The sequence below is a fragment of the Sphaerodactylus townsendi genome, linkage group LG02 (genome assembly GCF_021028975.2).
Source record: "Sphaerodactylus townsendi isolate TG3544 linkage group LG02, MPM_Stown_v2.3, whole genome shotgun sequence".
In the NCBI taxonomy this organism is placed as follows: Eukaryota; Metazoa; Chordata; class Lepidosauria; order Squamata; family Sphaerodactylidae; genus Sphaerodactylus; species Sphaerodactylus townsendi.
Window position 1 is genome coordinate 166,270,253 of NC_059426.1, and position 18,959 is coordinate 166,289,211.

Consider the following 18,959-nt stretch of genomic DNA (forward strand, 5'->3'; position numbering starts at 1 on the left):
GGAGCAAAGGAAATGAGAATGTGGAAAAGTTCAGAGTGTCACTAACGTAAGGCTCATTATGTGCGTATCCAGTGTGCTGGGCCTTCAGAGTACAAGTTGCCGTTTACCTATATAATTTTACAGCTCGTTCCTTTTTTTTTCAGAATCAACCTTGATGCAATACGGTCCGAATCCAGTTCCAATTTAAAGAAACTGCGGGAACTCGAGAGAAAGCTGTCGTCGTCGACAGATGAAGTGAAAGCCCTGTATGAAAAGGCCATTCAGGTGGGTATAGCAGCAGTGGTATAGGAGGCTAAGAGCTCGTGTATCTAATCTGGAGGAACCAGGCTTGATTCCCAGCTCTGCTGCCTGAGCTGTGGAGACTTATCTGGGGAATTCAGATTAGCCTGTACACTCCCACACACGCCAGCTGGGTGACCTTGGGCTAGTCACAGCTTCTCGGAGCTCTCTCAGCCCCACCTACCTCACAGGGTGTTTGTTGTGAGGGGGGAAGGGCAAGGAGATTGTAAGCCCCTTTGAGTCTCCTGCAGGAGAGAAAGGGGGGATATAAATCCAAACTCTTCTACTCTTCTTCTATAGGTCAGTAGTTGTCAACCTTCCTAATGCTCGCCAATTCTTTTAATTATTAGTTCCTCATGCTTGTGGCGGGACTCCTAAACCATAAAATTGGTGATATATAAAGTTATAAAAAGACCCGCTTCCGATGGTCTGAAGCGACTTCTATGAAACCGCTCAACCCCCCAGGTTGAGAAACCACCGGTAAGCAGGGCAGACCAAAGCTATTTCACACCATGCATGGAAGCTCTCCCACCAATTTTGTCAACGCGGGCTGGAATGGTGGACAGTGGGGCTTACCTCCTCTATGCCCTGCCACAGCATCAGGTGCGCACCTGAAGCGCTTTTGCTTTCCACAGGGAAAGCCGAGCAAAAGCAGAAGGCGCCCGGCAACTTCCTTGTTGGTACAGGGAAGTTTCCCATGTGCCTCTTCTGCTCCTCGCACGCGACAACTTCCTTGTATGTTGGTATAAGGAACTTTAAACAAACAAACAAACAACAGCAATTGTGTATAACGTAAGAATTGGAAAGCAAAAAACGCATCACACACTTAAACGGAGGTTGCACTTAGCCAATATAATATGTGAAATGATTTCTTTTCAACAGATTTTAGTATAACCATTCATAAGGTATGAGTATATAACATTCAAAAATAAAAAGACCATATCCATGGTTTAACCAACTAAGAATTGGGTTCTATTTACACCCAATAAATATATTTCAATTTTTTATGTAAACCAAAGTTCAATATCCAGTTCATAAATTATATCCACGTTGATAACAACTTATAAAATCAATCAGAGTAAGTCTCTCGAACGCCTCACGCGTTTCCAAAGCGTTTTCGTTGATGTCTTCCTCAGGAGAAGAACAATTTCATTCATTTTCTTTCTCACATTTCTTATATGCCATATAGATTTTCTATAAAATAAAGATGAATAATACTTTCAATATTTTGTTACACACATCATACTATTTGACATTTTTAACATTTTTTGGATATTTATAAACATTTTAAACATTTTTACATTTTAAACATTTTACATATTATTCATTTTTAATATTTTTGAACATTTTTAAACATTTTTGAACATTTTTGAACATTATATAAGGTATAAGGAACTTTATATAAGGTATAAGGAACTTTGCCACGCCAAGTTTCAGTTGCCAGCGCGCAGTAATTGGCCTCTGCATAATCTGCCATATTGAGGTGTTGCTTTTCTTGTTAAAAAAAATGACTCTGTGTCTTTCAGGATAGTGTAAGCGCTAACCAGAAATTGGAGGAGGAGTTTGAAACGATTGAAAGAATGAAGGTGGAGCTCGCCAGCTACCTCTGTGAGGACCCAAATAAGTTGTCTTTGGAAGATGTCTTTGGCACCATGAAGACCTTCCGGGACCTCTTCATCAAATCGCTGAAGGTCTGATTCTGAGAATGTTCAGTAGTGTGATCCAAATAATCAGAAGGCTGAGTTCTCTGGCCTGGTGAGCAGTTGCTGGAGACCGAAGAGGCAAAATCCTGAATGGAAGAAACAGACTTTATTGCTTAAGGTTGTGAAGGAGCTTTACCTGAGACCCTATTACCTGTCTAATACGTTTTGCCTGCATCTGTGGCTGGCATCTTCAGAGGTGTGTCACAGAGAAAAGTCTGTTTCACGCTTTAGTGTGGTATATTGTTTAGTGTGGTATATTGTCCATGTCCCAGGGTGGGGAACCAATCATTAAGGCCGTTTCCGCACCTGGAGTTGCTCCCCCTCCCCCAGGGCGGCGTCAGGCTGCCCTAAACAACAACCCTTTAAAGGGTTGTTTTCGATTAGCCGCAGCCCCGGGCTACGTGCTTAACAGCACCACCGGAACACGCTTCGTCTCCCCTTCCCCGTCCCACTGACGGTCCCCGCCGTCGCCTGTTGGTCGGGTCGAAGCCCTCGCCACGATGTCCTCCACCCCTGGAGGTCGGAGGGCAGCAGGCCGACGACGGGGACAAGGTCAGTGGGACGGGAAGATACGCTCCATATGAGCTCGTCGTGGCCTCTGCTGGAACAGTCGCTACCCACGCCGGCAGAATTTTGCCGGGCGGAGTACAGGGAGGCCGTATGAAACGCCTAAGTGTTTGGGTGGAACTTGCTATGCAAAGGTATGGTTGAGTGCATTGTATTGCAGGTGGGGTTATCAGTCCATTTTTTAAGTACTGGAAGCCACGCTTTGCTAATTTTTAAAGTCTCTTCTTTCTTATTGAAGTTGTCCTGGTGTTTGTGAATTTCAATGGCCTCCCTGTGCAGTCTGACATAGTAAGCGTTTGAATTGTCCAGAATTTCAGTGTTCTCAAATAAAATGTTATGTCCAGTTTTGTTTAACACGTGTTCTGCAACTGCAGATTTTTCAGCATGGTTAAGCCGACAGCGTCTTTCGTGTTCCTTAACACGGGTCTGAATGCTGCGTTTTGTGGTTCCTATGCACTCAACCGCAATGCACTCAACCACAGCTTTGCATAGCAAGTTCCACCCAGATTCTTAATGATTGGTTCCCCACCCTGGGACATGGACAATATACCACACTAAACTTTCCCTTCTCACTTAGACACAGCATGAAACAGGCTTTTCTCTGTGATACACCGCTGAAGATGCCAGCCACAGATGCAAGCGAAACGTTAGGAACAAGATCCACCAGACCACGGCCACACAGCCCAGAAAACCCACCAGAACCAATTGAATTCGACCGTGAAAGCCTTCGACAATACATTAATCCAAAAATTATTAAAATGATTAAAACCAGAACTAAAATACATGCAAAAACATAAAAACGACAATTGAAACAGTGGTCAGGAAGAAGGGAGAAAACAGCCAACCTGCTGATGGAAGATGGGAATAAGAAGAGGACGAATCAATCTCTTTGGGTAGAGAGTTCCAGAGTTTTGGTGCTGTGGCCAAGAAGACTGGTATATGTGGGAATATATGTGGGTGTATATGGCTAATTGCCTGATGTATATGGGTGTATATGGCTAATTTGGCTGGGGCCAAATGGGAAAACTGCAAATGGATCTGAGCTCCTTGAAGGAAGGGAGGGAATGAAATGCACTAGATAATTACTGTTGCTATTTCAAATATCCATCTCTTGCCTTATCCCTGAAATGCTGTCGAAGGGGCCTGCTACATCATTAAAACAGCGCAGATAATTACAAACCTATAACATAAAAAATGCTAAAATCCAGCTAAAACAGAATATCTGCTAATATACCAAGGCACAACCAAGTGTCAGAGGCGTAGCTCCTAGGGGGCAGGGGTGTGTGCGATGCACCGGGCGCATACTCCTGTGGGGGTGTGGTGAGGGTGGGGCAGAGGACGCACCAGTGCACCGGGTGCTTTTCCCCCCTGCTACGCCTCTGCCAACTGTTGTACATCATCCTTTCCCAACTGCAGGAAAACAAGGACCGAAAAGAACAAGCCGTGAAAGCCGAGAAAAGGAAGAAGCAGCTGGCGGAGGAAGAGGCGAAGAGGCAGAAAGGCGAAAACGGGAAGATCAGTGAGTATCCGAAAGGTTAATTCGAGCTAACAAATGTTAGTTGTTGTTGTTACCAATGCAATTTCCTATTTGCCCTGGTGTCTTGGAACCTTTTAGAAGCACTTGAGTTTATCTTTAGCCCCACGTTTGTGCAAGTCGGATCCAACACCCACAATGCAACATCTTGTCCCCAGATAAATGGCAGAATGCAGCCAAAAGATCTGGCACAAAACTTCATTGCAAGATCCAGCAATGACTTGGAAAAGCGAGGCGATGCACAATCAGAAAGGGAAACTAGGAGAATTATTCAAGTCAGTCTTCCCAGAAGAGCTTGGATCAGTTGCTCCTTTGGACCTTTCCCCTTAGAGAAAGCTGTTACTCAGTGCAATAACCAGGCTGAATGTGAACGGCATCTATATTTTTAATGGCTCAGATTCCCTGGAGCATTTCTGTGAATGAAAGGGAGCAGCAGTGGCGTAGGAGGTTAAGAGCTCGTGTATCTAATCTGGAGGAACCGGGTTTGATTCTCTGCTCTGCCGCCTGAGCTGTGGAGGCTTATCTGGGGAATTCAGATTAGCCTGTATACTCCCACACATGCTAGCTGTGTGACCTTGGGCTAGTCACAGCTTCTAGGACAGTGGTGGCGAACCTATGGCACGGGTCCCAGAGGTGGCACTCAGAGCCCTCTCTGTGGGCACGTGTGCACAGAGCCCGTCGTGTGATAATAGTGCAATTATTCCAGGGAGATTATTAGCATTAAACCTCAGACCTAGTTTTGGGGAAGCAGTGTAGGTAACCCTGTTAAGTGCTGTTAAACCCTACTGATTTTCATGAGAAGAACTAAAGCGTGATCCTTTACCTGGGAGCAAGCTCGGTTGCTGGCAATGGGGCTTGCTTCTGAGTAAACCCTCCTAGGGTCATGACTCACCCATTCGAAGTGTTGCACAGTTGCTTCAAAGCAAAGCCACTGACTACTACCAAGCTTACTCCCGAGTAACACGCACCTTTAGCCAACTGTTTTTCCTATACTAAAACCTCAGCATTCAGGTTAAATTGCCGGGTTGGCACTTTGCGATAAATAAGTGGGTTTTGGGTTGCAGTTTGGGCACTTGGTCTCGAAAAGGTTTGCCATCGCTGTTCTAGGAGCTCTCTCAGCCCCACCTACCTCACAGGGTGTTTGTTGTTAGGGGGGAAGGGCAAGGAGTCTGCAAACCCCTTTGAGTCTCCTGCAGGAGAGAAAGGGGGGATATAAATCCAAACTCTTCTTCTTCTTCTTCTTCTTCTTCTTCTTCTTCTTCTTCTTCTTCTTCTTCAATCGGTAAAAAGTAAAAGTAGTATCCTACGCAAGCATTGGGTCAATCTTGACCCATGGAATGATGTTACATCATGACATTTACTAGGCAGACTATGTTTATGATGTGGTTTGCCATTGCCTTGCCCAGTCATCTATATTTTACCCCCAGCAAACTGGGTATTCAGTATACCAACCTTGGAAGGATGAACGACTGAGTCAATCTTGAGCCAGCTATCTGAAACCAACTTCTGTCAGGATCAAACTCAGGTCACAAGCAGAGCCTGGACTGCAGGACTGCAGCTTGCCTTTCTGTGCCACAGGGCTCAACTTTCTCACAGCCATCTCCTTTCAATCCCCAAAAAACCCAAGGAGTGTTCCTGGGAGACGTCTCCTGTCCCCCAGGAGCAGCCAAACAGGCATTTGGGGCTGCAGTGGAAGGGGACAGAAAGAAAGTGTCCTTCTGCTAGGTTTGAGCCAGCGGGCCTAGTGGTTAAGAGCAGGTGCACTTTAATCTGGAGAACCGGGTTTGATTCCCCGCTCTGCCACTTGAGCTGTGGTGGCTTATCTGGTGAACAAGATTACCACTGAGCCGAGTTTGTTTGACCATGGCACTCAGAGCAACACAACAAAGCAGTTGTGTCCCAAGATGGCATCCCACCTAAACCTAATCCTTTCTAGAACAGTGATGTAGGAACTCATACTCCAGGTTTCCCATCAGTTTCTTCCAGCATGGCCACTGGCCATGCTGGAAGGGGCTGATGGGAATCTTTCAGAAGTCCATAACATCTGGAGTGCCAAGGTTCGGCCACCACGTCCTATAAGGAGAAGGGAGAGGTAGTGGGTCCTGATGGATGACCTTGGGCTAGTCACAGTTCTTTGGAGCTCTCTCAGCCCCACCCACCTCACAGGGTGTTTGTTGTGAGGGGGGAGGGAAAGGAGATTGTCGGCCGCTTTGAGTCTCCTTACAGGAGAGAAAGGGGGGGATATAAATCCAAACTCTTCTTCTTCTTCTTCTTCTTCTATGGGTGGAATTTTTTCTGTGAGTAGAAATGCTCTGGTGGGTTGAAGCCAATGTTTGGGATGCTTCCATGTACTCTGCAGGAGTCAAGTAATAATCAGATAGATAGAAATGTATCTACGGGCTATGTGGGTTCTGACAAGTGTGTCTGTCTCTTGACGATCTGACTGTCACATGGGGGATGTGCATGTGTGAATGGGCCATTAGAAGCAGAGTCTCACCCCCAGGCTACCCAAACAACCCTTTGCAGTGGGGGTCATTCCCATCTTGTCACCCTCAAGAGCCCAGTCATCGAATGTATACAAATGATGCTTTCCCCTTGTGGCATTCCCATGTTTCCATCTAGCCAATTAACTAACACTTTCCTCTCTTGCCCGGGACAGTTAAGAAAGGAGTTGTGAAGCAAGAAGAAGTGTGCGTGATCGACGCTTTGCTGGCTGATATCAGGAATGGGTTCCAGCTGCGGAAAACAGCGCGGAACAAGGCAGAGTCAGACACTCCAGCCAAAACTTCGCCCGGCCAGAAAGGGAAAGAGATTGGTAAGCAGAGAAGTCCCATTAGCCTCCATTTCTTGGAATTTCAAAGGCTCCTGTTGTGGAGGCTTTGAATCATATGGAGAAGCTGCACTTAAAGCGGTGGGACACTCCTCATGTGCAAACGGAGACCCCACTGCGGAGCAAAGTGCCTCAGGGTAAGTGCAGGCAAGCCGTGCAGCAAGCAGTGGGACACTCCTCATGTGCAAACGGAGACCCCACTGCGGAGCGAGGTGCCTCAGGGTAAGCGCAGGCAAGCCATGCAGCAAGCAGTGGGACACTCCTTATGTGCAAACGGAGACCCCATTGCGGAGCAAGGTGCCTCAGGGTAAGCACAGGCAATCCGTGCAGCAAGCAGTGGGACACTCCTCGTGCGCAAACGGAGACCCCACTGTGGAGCGAGGTGCCTCAGGGTAAGCGCAGGCAAGCCGTGCAGCAAGCAGTGGGACACTCCTCGTGTGCAAACGGAGACCCCACTGTGGAGCGAGGTGCCTCAGGGTAAGCGCAGGCAAGCCGTGCAGCAAGCAGTGGGACACTCCTCATGTGCAAACGGAGACCCCACTGCAGAGCGAGATGCCTCAGGGTAAGTATGCCACGTAAAATGGGCCTCTGCATATTCCTCTTTACGAGATTGTTGTGAGGGTGAAACAGGAGAAAGGACAACTCTGCACACAGACCTAAGCTTCTTAGAGGAATCGCAGGACTGCAATTAGATGGATAAGAAGAGTCATCCCAACAATGTCTGCTTAAACTTTTTTTTCATGCTTTTGTGTGTCAGTGTGTGTGTGTTTTGTGCCATCAAGCCACTTGACTTACGGCGACCCTATGAATGAATGTCCTCCAAAATGTCCATGTCGTTAACAGGTTTGCTCAGGCTTTGCAAACTGAGGGCAGCGTTAGGTCTTTCTCTTTTTTCATGCAGGAAGCTTTTAATTCAAGGCTGTGTAGTGAGATGGGGTATTGATCATAGTCTGGAATTGTTAGTTTCCCCGTTCAGACAATAACTCTCTTGATGGGTTCAAGGATTTTATTGCAGACATGAGAGAAAACAAAAGACAGTTCTGGTGAAAGGGCGCCAAAACTGTTGATAATATGTTGTAGCAAAACCTTACCCCCACATGTGAACCAAGGCAACAGAAAGAGTCCAGTCTGAGAGCCCGTCCCAGCCGCTGAGCTCCAAGGCCAGAGAAACAAATAAGCAGCACCTGCAAACAGCTCAAGCTAAAGCTCTCCCCAAGAGTCCCCCCTCCCAACAAACAGCATCCTGACAGGAATTAACGATGGCGAAAAAAACGTGGCCACTGAAAACCAGCAGCCCTGTGAAATTATCCTGGATGGATCCGTTTGTCGGATACCATCAAAGCCCCTCTTTTAACTTGGACAAAAACAAAATCAGAAATAATATTATTTTGCCCACCTCTTGGTCAAATGAACTGCCCTCCCTTGCGCCATCTTTTTTGCTCCTGCCTACTATACTTTTTTCCATCAAAAGATGACAGTACGTTTGTACATAAGAACATAAGAACAAACCAGCTGGATCAGACCAGAGTCCATCTAGTCCAGCTCTCTGCTACTCACAGTGGCCTTTGGGAGCTCACCTGCAGGATGTGAAAGCAATGGCCTTCTGCTGCTGCTGCTCCTGAGCACCTGGTCTGCTAAGGCATTTGCAATCTCAGATCAAGGAGGATCAAGATTGGTAGCCAGAGATCGACTTCTCCTCCATAAATCTGTCCAAGCCCCTTTTAAAGCTATCCAAGTTAGTGGCCATCACCCCCTCCTGTGGCAGCATATTCCAAACACCAATCACACGTTGCGTGAAGAAGTGTTTCCTTTTATTAGTCCTAATTCTTCCCCCCAGCATTTTCAATGAATGCCCCCTGGTTCTAGTATTGTGAGAAAGAGAGAAAAATTTCTCTTTGTCAACATTTCCTACCCCATGCATAATTTTATAGACTTCAATTATATCCCCCCTCAGCCGTCTCCTCTCCAAACTAAAGAGTCCCAAACGCTGCAGCCTCTCCTCATAGGGAGAGGCTGTATATTAATCCCCCATTTCCTGGGGTAGCAGAATGTTCTGAGGGGGGTCCTACTGGGTTGGGGTTGCCAACCCCCTGGAGCAGTCTGGAAGCCCCATAGAATTACAGCTGATATTCCAGACTAGAGATCAATTCTCCTGGATCAAACATCTGCTTTGGAGGGTGGATTCTGTGGCATGAGTCTCTGCCCCTCCTACCCTGCTAGGCTCTATCCTCATATGTCCAGGAATTTCCCTACCTGGAGTTGGCAACCCCAATTTGGGTTGATCCTTGTGTACTTTATTCATTTTCAGGCAAAAGCATTCTGCCCACAAAAGACTCCGCGAAACAAGAGGATGGTGGCACCTCTCAAAATAACACCATGGGGCATTTAGAAAAAATGGCTCCTCCCGAAACCGCCTCTCCCAGAGAAGAGCACAAAATCACCTCAGACCTCCTGGCTTCCCACGAATCCTCTACTACTGTTGGAAATGGAGGGTGTTCTCCAACTGAGGCCAGTACTGACAAGAACGCCTTCAATGTCCCGGTGTTGGAGGGAAGCCCTGAACCTAATTGTGGAACCAAGGAGCAAAACCGGAACATTCTCTCTAGCTCCCAAGACCGTGTGGGTTGCAGTGACTTCGCGTTTTCTCAGCCAGGGTCTTTCGTAACGTTCTCCAGTACCGATTCCAGCAGCTCGGCCTGCTTGGCAGAAAAAGCAGGTCCCGTTGGCTCAGGGGAACAAGTCACCATTACTGAGCCGGTTGTCTCTCAAAATGGCTTCAATTCAAAGGACCAACCAAGGAGTCGTATCGGAAGAGAAAATGGCGAGGAGGAAATGCTGGGAAACACAGAAGGTCTGACAGCTCCCGAGGTAACGCAGCTTCCAACCGTGTCACCAGTAGAGGCGCTGAAAGAGAACGAAGACCCTTCTGTAGAGTCCGTGCTGGACACGTCTCAGGAGAGATCCTTCTCGGAAGAGCCAGTGACCGATTCTTCGTGCTCGATGACGGTTCCCTCTTCAGACAAGGATGGCCAAAGAGGTTCCGCCAAGAGAAGGAAGAAGAAGAGGCACAGCAAAAGCCATCCAGGTAAACCATTTTCATTTCAGTCAGTGAACGTCAAAATATTTTAATGGGATGGAGGAAAGGTGATAAGTAGCTTGGGATGGACTTTTCCCCCCTAATTGCATTCTGTTGTGACCAACAGCCCAATTCAGTCTTAAGCAAGATTCAGTGACATTCGCTTTTTTAGTAAATATGCAGGAAAAGTGCAGCCTGAAGCCGTAATCTTGTGCAGACTTACCTTCCTGCTGAGTAAACATGCATAAGATTTGGGCTGCGTGGTTTGTCGAATATGCAGAGATCCCATTAAATGGGATCTTCCAAGGCATAATTAGATTGTTCCCTATAAACAGTTAATAAATGAATAAGAGATGTTAGAAATAAAAACTAAATCAGGCATTTTTTCATTAGCAAGTACATGAATGCAAAACTGGTGAACAAATTAGTATTCCAGAATGCCCAACATTTTAATTTAAAGACAAAAAAGGAACATTGTATAGATTTTTTTTCAGCTGGGATGTTAGGATATCTTTGTCTGCTAGTTACGTGGATTGTGTCCCACAAAAACTTAAATGCATTTGATGAGAAATCATTGAGGGTAGGGTCCGGCCAACTTTAAACAGTCCCATTAATTTCAGTGGAGAACTCCAGTCCGGACTAGATTTCCCCACTAACATTCCAAGTTACTGTTCGTAGTTCCTGGTATTTCAGAGAGCAGATGACCAGCGTGTGTGTAGTGGTTAAGAGCAGGTGGATTCTAATCTGGAGAACCGGGTTTGATTCCCCACTCCTCCACCCGAGTGGCAGAGGCTTATCTGGTGAACCAGATGTGTTTCCGCACTCCTACATTCCTGCTGGGTGACCTTGGGCTAGTCACAGTTCTCTCAGAATTATCTCAGCACCACCTACCTCACAAGGTGTCTGTTGTGGGGAGAGGAAGGGAATGGAGCTTGTAAGCCATCTTGAGTCTCCTTACAGGAGAGAAAGGTGGACTATAAATCCAAACTTTTCTTCTTCTAAAGTGGCGTCAAGTCACAACCAATTTGTAGTGATCTCAGCAAGCGGCTTTCAAGGCAAGTGAGAAGCAGAGGTGGTTTGCCATTGCCTGCCTCAGCAGAGCCTTCGTTGGTGGTCTCCCTTCCCAAAATTAGCCCTGATTAGCTTCTGAAATCTGACAAGATCAGGCTACACCATGCCGCTATCCCTTCCAGTGACCACTATAAACCATGCAGTTTAAGTTAAACAGTGGCTGTTTCTGTGCAGGTCACCTAAAACATTTCTAAAATGTTTTAGATTCCCCCCAAATAATGTGATTTTTGTTCACACTCACGCCTTAAAATGATTCCAAGGTTGCCATTTTCTGGTTTTTCCTGTTTTTCCCAGTGCATTGACAAATCGGTGCTTCTATGCTTCTCTGCCTCCTGCTACGATTCCCTGAATCTTCTGCAAATAGTTTATAGATATACTCTTCATTCATTTACAACCCCCCAAAAAATCACGAAGTAAAGCTTTCCCCCGTGATCTTACTGTGCTTCACATGGGTAAAAGCCATATAGCCGTCTGGATAGCAGCGTTCCAGATTGGTTTTGTACGGATGGTTCCCAATTCGGTTGGGGGGTTCATTGCAAAGAATGGTTTTTTCCCCCAGAGAACTGACTTGCACTTCATGACCGTGATAATGTTGGAAACTAATTATTGCTGATGACTTGCCTACATTTAGCCATCTCTCTTTTATTTAAAAGCCGTGGTTGACACTGATTTAAATGCAGCTGTTGATTCTGGAGATAATAAATCAAAGAGGAGTTGTGTGTTGCAGTGAGGTATGTAAAACCACACAGGCGCTTCTCTGTGTCAACTAACTGCGGTGGTGGGATTTTACATACGCGGACAATGGTGCGGATCATTATCCGGTAAAATATATGCTTCTGCCTCTTATCTTGACTGATCATTCGCCTTAGCTTCTTATATGAACGCTTCTTTGCTCTGCTACGTGGGTTCCATTGCTGGGTGCTACCAGAGTTCTTAACAGGACAGTGGGTTTCTCAGAACCGGAACCCAGATCTGGGTCTTTGCCTATGCCAGTCGCTCTCCCCTTGCAGGAAAATTGTGTCTCTTGTTTGGTCATTTAACATGAGGATAATAATTGTCCTTCCTTTTGTCTGATTTCTGCTTCCATTCCCCGAAATGTTGTGAAAATGCAATTTCGGTATGGTCATGTTCTCTGTAAGACACAGCTTGGTTGTCGCATGTCTGAGCAGATCTCTGAGCGGAGGATCCACTGTTTCACCTGTAATGATCTTGTGATACTTCCAAACACCCTGCAGTGTAGGTCAGTACTGTTGTCTTAGATCCCATTGAAGATCTCCTTGGCAGGAGGAATTTTGTCTGAAGGTGGTGTTTTCCTACCTTCACCAAAATTCTCTCCAGGAGGCCAGGTGTCCCAATGAACAGCATGACGGGAAAGTCTTCGTTCTACTACAGCAAAGGGGATCAGCAGAATCCCTTTGCAAGGACAGAAATGCTGCTGGGATCCAAGATGCAGGCATTTGTGGAAAGGGGAATAACAGCCCTAGTGATTGAGGCTCCTTCCAAGACAGATTATTGCATTAATTCATTCAGCTTTTGGTAGTTGTGGTGGAATAGCAAAATCCACTTGCAAACAATTGTGAAAGTGGATTTTGCTATTCCGCACAGCTGCAAAGTGCACTGAAAGTGGATTGAAAGTTCATTATTCTGCATGTGCGGAAGGGGCCCCAGATCACCTTCAGGGTTTTGTACACCCTAGGGGCTTAAAAATGCCAACTTCTACATTGCCTTCCCTCTTCTCCCTTTTTAACTGGCTCCAAAGGCAATAAATATGCTCAATTCTAATGAGGTCAGTTTCACATAATGTCACAGTGTCCTCTTGAGCCCGTCTACTCAGGATGCTACTCAGGATGCTACTCAGGTTTGGGGCTTACTACCAGGAAAGTCAGCACAGTGCAGCTACTTTAGAAAGCTTCAGGTGAGCAGCCGTGTTGGTCTGAAGCATGTATTTAAGAAATACAAACTGTACCAAAACAAACTAATTTAATCTTTTTACAGAGGGTGATTAATTTCACAAATTGGTAATCTGTGTACAAGAAACATGCAAATAAACATAAAATTTCGGATAACGTATTCATTCCACTTTTATTCATTCCACTTTTAGTGTCTGTCCATTTCAATACTGTCCAAATCAGAACTGTTTTGTTCTTTAGAGGTCTTGCCACTCTGGGCCTTTCCCCACTTACCGTTTGCGGCGCGCTACTCTCAGCGCGAGTGATTTCTGCCACGGGGTCGTGTTCCCCACGCGCGGGGCTGTCAGAAGGTGCCGTTTCTTCAGCGCCAGAAATGACGCGCACTATGGGGACGTGAGAGCGGCAGTCGGGGCGGCTGCGTTGTCGCCGGCCGGACTCGTGGGGAGCGCCGCTGGACCACGCGCTATTTGGGGAGAGTAGCACGCAGCAAACAGTAAGTGGGGAAAGGCCCACTGGCAGATTGACGACTCCTCTAGCTTGAATATTATAGACAGGGATTCAGCGTATTCATAACAGTTGAATCTCTCATTCATTCTAATTGTTTCCATGTCCTTAGGTTCTTGTTCTAATTGTTTCCAAGTTCTTAGGTTCTTAGCTTGCTCCCAGTAATTGTTTCAAGGCTTATTTATGTGTTTCTTATTCATGGATTACCAATTTGTGAAATTAATTATTCTCTATAAATAGTTTGTTTTGGTACGGTTTGTATTTCTTGACTATATTTGTTCTGGATCACCCATATCACATGCGTGCGTGCGTGCATGTGTGGCCCCTTCCACACATGCAGAATAATGCACTTTCAATCCACTTTCAATGCACTTTGCAGCTGGATTCTACTAGAGACCACAGACCACAGCAAAATCCACTGAGGAGGCAGAGGATAGGTGGCTTTAGTGGCTAATGAGCAGGCTCAAGAGCAGGCAGACTGCATCCGGAGGAATCGGCTTTGATCTCCCAGCTCTGTCAGCTTGAGTTTTGGAGAGCTTATCTGAGGAATTCAGATTAGCCTGTACACTCCCACGCACACCAGCTGGGTGACCTTGGGCTAGTGACAGCTTTTCGAAGCTCTCTCAGCCCCACCTACCTCACAGGGTGTTTGTTGTGAGGGGGGAAGGGCAAGGAGATTGTCAGCCCCTTTGAGTCTCCTACATGAGAGAAAGGGGGGGTATAAATCCAAACTCTTCTTCTTCTTCTTCTGAGTTCAGAAGGAGTTAGCTGCTCCAAAGCTCCAAGGGACGCCTTTTACATTTTCTACTTCATGCTGGAAAGCGCTTGTGGGACAGAAGATGACCATCCCGAAATTGCATAGCTGCCCCTATTTTCTTGTGTGTTCTAATTGCAAACAGCCTTGGCATAACCCAATCAACCAATGCCTTCAAATTGCTAAATGGCTTAATAATCAACATGTGCTTCTATTACAGAACCTTCCGTCTTTCTTATCACATCCAAATTCCAGGGAGATTGTCTCCCAAAGTAAACCAACACCGTGTAAATGACTCTTCAGTGAGCAGCTGTAGCTAAGACTCCTTAATCAAAACATGGGCTACTAGATTTTTTGGTTAAAGGACTTCCTCTCGCTCCCAAAGTGTTCATCTTGCAAATGCCATTCATTGGTCCTTAGGATCCTGCTCCATGTTACCGGGAAGTGAGGGGGATCCATGATCAGATTATCCAGTGGTATTAAAAAGCAGCCTGCAGGTGGGGCAGTCAGTTGGATCAGGGGTAGTTACTGAAACAGAGGAAGGCTGAGCCTTATAGACAGTGGCGTATCTACTTAGGGACAAGGGCGCCATTCTTCTGGTCACGTGGAGGGTGCAAAATCGGCCCCCCACGTGACCAGGAAGTCCTGCTGTCTCGTCGTTTTCCCATGCCTCGACCCCGTCCGAGGCAGGCACGCAAAAAACTACGAGGCAACGGGACTTCCTGCTGCCTCCAAGGCAGGGAGAGTCTGGGGGAGCACCCTAGACCTTGCCCATGTCCATGGTGACATGGGCGGGATCGAGGGCAGTGGGGGTGGAGCCTGAGGCATCAGGGGGCGGAGCTACGGTAGTGGGGGGCAGAGCCTGGGGGAGAGTCCTGGAGACAATTTGTCTCTGGGCGCCATTTACCCCTGGTACGCTTCTGCTTATAGAAACCATATTCTTTTAGCCAAAGGGCCCTTCCGCACATGCAGAATAATGCACTTTCAATGCACTTTTAATGCACTTTGCAGCTGGATTCTACTGGATTCTACTGTGCGGAATAGCAAAATCCACTTTCAAACAATTGTGAAAGTGGAATGAAAGTGCATTATTCTGCATGTGCGGAAGTGCCCATAGTCTTCTAGCCACTGCAGAGAAAAAAGACAGAGGTTTCGACCCAACCACTTTCTGTGCCGGTGAAACAGGAAGGAGGAATCCCCTTCGAGGCTTCAAAAATGCTGTGCTTGGGATCATGGGACCCACATATACACAAGCCAGATGGGATGAGCTAAGCCAAGAGAAAAGGCAAGCCAGATCCAACTCAGAGGGTGTATTCCAACATCAATTTTAATTGGTATTGAGTTGGGGCACACATCAGTCTCCCTGGTGCTTTGGGTCACGTGTGTACTTCTTCTTAAGAACATAAGAACATAAGAACTAGCCTGCTGGATCAGACCAGAGTCCATCTAATCCAGCACTCTGCTACTCGCAGTGGCCCACCAGGTGCCTTTGGGAGCTCACATGCAGGAGGTGAAAGCAATGGCCTTCTGCTGCTGCTGCCCCCGAGCACCTGGTCTGCTAAGGCATTTGCAATCTTCTTGTGAGAAGAGAGAAATCCTGATTAGAAAGTAACTCCAGTTTTCTTTCACATATAAACGCTCTTGCCCTGTTAATGCCCAGCCTTGCCAATTGCCTTCCCAAAACTCCTGGGTTCAACCGTTTGTTTTCTCCCCAGCAGCACTGACTTCTGGCTTCTTCCACAGGTGGTGTTACCCGGCAGAAAAATTAAACTCCAAAGAAGTGTTTTCGGTGGCATCGCAACCCAGAGGTGTTCCAAAGGTGCACGTCGAAAGCAGGCAGAGCCCGGATTTGGCCTTTGAATATTTAGCAGATCGACGTCCAGGTGGAAGAAATTGCAGAAGGGAGCGGGGAAGAGTCTTTGATACGTGCCTTAATCAAAAACTCTCTCCTCAAGGCCGTGCAGGTTCTGGGTCTTCTGCATACTGGAATGGTCACTTCTTGGTAGCCATATATCAGCCTCCTCCTGAAGTCAAGGGATGAGGCTCCAGGAATGGGGCCTCCCACATCAAATGGTTCTATACTAGAAAAATAGTAGAATCAGAGGGCGATTCCACACATGAGTAAAATAGGTTCGAGAAGGGTACTGAGAAGGGTACCTGAGAAGGGTACTGACCTAGGTCGAAGCCATTGTTGTTCCCCACTGCAACCAGCTTGATCCCAGCTCAGAGGGTGGAATCATCCTGTGCCTCTTCGCCGCTCCATTCCGATATTACTGTTCTTACAGCCATGTTCGGCCTTTATCCTCATTGACACGCTATTAATTAAAACTGCCACAGGAATGGAGGGACGAAGGTGACGTTTTTTTATTGGCTAGCAGTACGCATGCCCGAAACACTCAGCTGTGATTGGCTGAATGGGGGACTCCTGGCACCAGAGATTCCGCACTTTACTGGAATCGAGCTGAGTTCGAGCGTGGTTCCCTGAAAAAGTAGAGGTTCCCAACTGGAGTCGGAAATTTGACCGTTACACGGGGCGAAGCTGGTACAAAACCACGTCGATCCCAGTGGTTGTGCGGAGCACTTAGGTCGAACGCAGCTCAAACTTAGGTCGATAACGCAAGTGCGGAATCGACCAGAGTTGGAAGAGACCCCAAGGGCCCTCAAGTCCAACCCCCTGCAATGCAGGAACACACAATCAAAGCACTCCTATCAGATGACCACCCAGCCTCTCTTTAAAAACCTCCAAAGAAGGAGGCTCCACCACACTCCGGGGTAGTGCATTCCACTGTCTAGCAGCCCTTATTGTTAAGAAGTTTTTCCTGATGTTTAGGTGGAATCTCTTTCCCTTTACCTTGAACCCATCACTCCTGGGCCCAGTCTCTGGAGCTGCAGAAAACAAGCTTGCTCCCTCCCCAACATGACGTCCCTTCAAATATCTAAACATGGCTACAGATTGTTCTGTGTTCACTGCACTACCATCAGCTTCTGTTTGGAAGCACTTCCTTTTCTGGGTCTTGTAAATGGGCACTGACAGCCAGATGAACCGTTCATGACCCCATGAAAAGCTTTTGGGTCTAGGCCCGACCGTGCTATGAGAAATGCACGTGCCAGACTGTCTGATTAAGATAGTCTCACCCCTGCAAAGATGTCACACTCCAACCCTGTGCCTACGTACGGATTTGGCAACATCACAGACACCACTGCGTTCCGGCTCTTGGTTGCCAACCTCCAGATGGTGGCTGGGGGTCTCCTGGGGTTTCAGGTGCTCCCCAAGCAGCAGGGATCAGCTCCTCTGGAGAAAAGGACTGCTTTGGAAGGTGGATTGTGTGGCACCCTCCCCAGGCTCAACACACACACACCCCACACACACAAAATCTTCAGATATTTCCCAATCCAGAGTTGGTAAGCCGAGACCACACACTACAGTAGGTGGGAAATCCCCCAGGATATCACATGCGCACACACTCTACCTACAAATGTTTCTATTGCTCGGAATTATTTATGGGAGGGTATTCAAAAATGGCACCCCTACACCCCCCCAAAAAAAAAGACCATTCTGCCCCATCATCCCCCAGGAGCAGCAGTGACGTAGGAGGTTAAGAGCTCGTGTATCTAATCTGGAGGATCCGGGTTTGATTCCCAGCTCTGCCGCCTGAGCTGTGGAGGCTTATCTGGGGAATTCAGATTAGCCTGTGCACTCCCACACACGCCAGCTGGGTGACCTTGGGCTAGTCACAGCTTCTCGGAGCTCTCTCAGCCCCACCTACCTCACAGGGTGTTTGTTGTGTGGGGGGAAGGGCAAGGAGATTGTAAGCCCCTTTGAGTCTCCTGCAGGAGAGAGGGGGGATATAAATCCAAACTCTTCTTCTTCATCATCATCATTTCCCCACTTCTGCAATCTTGATCTGCAGACTGAGGGGGAAATGAATTAGCAGAGTTCCCTGAAAATGGTAGAAAGGGCTATACCACAGTCACATATTTGAATGCTCCCTTGTGTCAAATAAATTGTTTTGGGCCATATGTGTGTGATTTTTTTTTATTTTTCAGTGGATTTTTAACCCGTTCCAAAATGCGATTTCCCTCCCAACTACATTTTGAAGAAGTACCATTTGGTTTGCCCGCTCAGTTCTAGGTCAGCTAGCCAGATCTATACATTCACCAAGCCACTGTCTAAACACTGGCGTTCCACTGTGTGAGAGGTAGTTCTCTGTTTCTGTCAAATCTTTTGTCTCTAACATCTCTGGATATCAATATTTTCCCCTTTTCTTTTTGGACTCAAGGGAGGCTACACGGAATTGTTGGAATTAGACTGTTTTGGATTTGATAATGGTAACCCGCAGTATTCTACCTTAATAACAATTCTCCCCATGAATTCGTTTTATAGGAACAATGGGATATTGGGTGGATGTGTACATACCTGCCATATTCTGTACATTTTATTTAAGTTGTGTTAAAATACTATGTTGAACTTACAGAAGTAATTTTATAAGTATTCAGATGCCGGGATTAGTAACGTTATTTATACAGTGTGACACTGGGATGAATATCAAAGCAGTGTTTCATTTCAAAACTGGTTTTACAGAACAGCTTAAACCTGTTGAAACAAAGGCTCATTCCGCACACGCAGAATAATGCACTTTCAAACTGCTTTCAGTGCTCTTTGAAGCTGTGCGGAATGGCAAAATCCACTTGCAAACAGTTGTGAAAGTGGTTTGAAAACGCGCACTTGAT

General features: G+C 46.7%; 1 protein-coding gene across 1 annotated transcript in view; it reads left to right on the top strand.

Moving 5' to 3' along the window:
* The window catches only part of LOC125426390 (inverted formin-2-like), a 100,915-nt gene extending 84,586 nt beyond the window's left edge, over window positions 1–16,329 (top strand). The window contains exons 19-25 of the mRNA XM_048484647.1: window positions 144–264; window positions 1,806–1,970; window positions 3,966–4,068; window positions 6,743–6,898; window positions 9,222–9,998; window positions 11,714–11,791; window positions 15,972–16,329. Coding sequence (XP_048340604.1) covers window positions 144–264; window positions 1,806–1,970; window positions 3,966–4,068; window positions 6,743–6,898; window positions 9,222–9,998; window positions 11,714–11,790 — 1,399 coding nt within the window. The 3' untranslated portion in view covers window position 11,791; window positions 15,972–16,329. The remainder of the gene's footprint in view (window positions 1–143; window positions 265–1,805; window positions 1,971–3,965; window positions 4,069–6,742; window positions 6,899–9,221; window positions 9,999–11,713; window positions 11,792–15,971) is intronic.
* The last annotated feature ends 2,630 nt before the right edge of the window (window positions 16,330–18,959 follow it).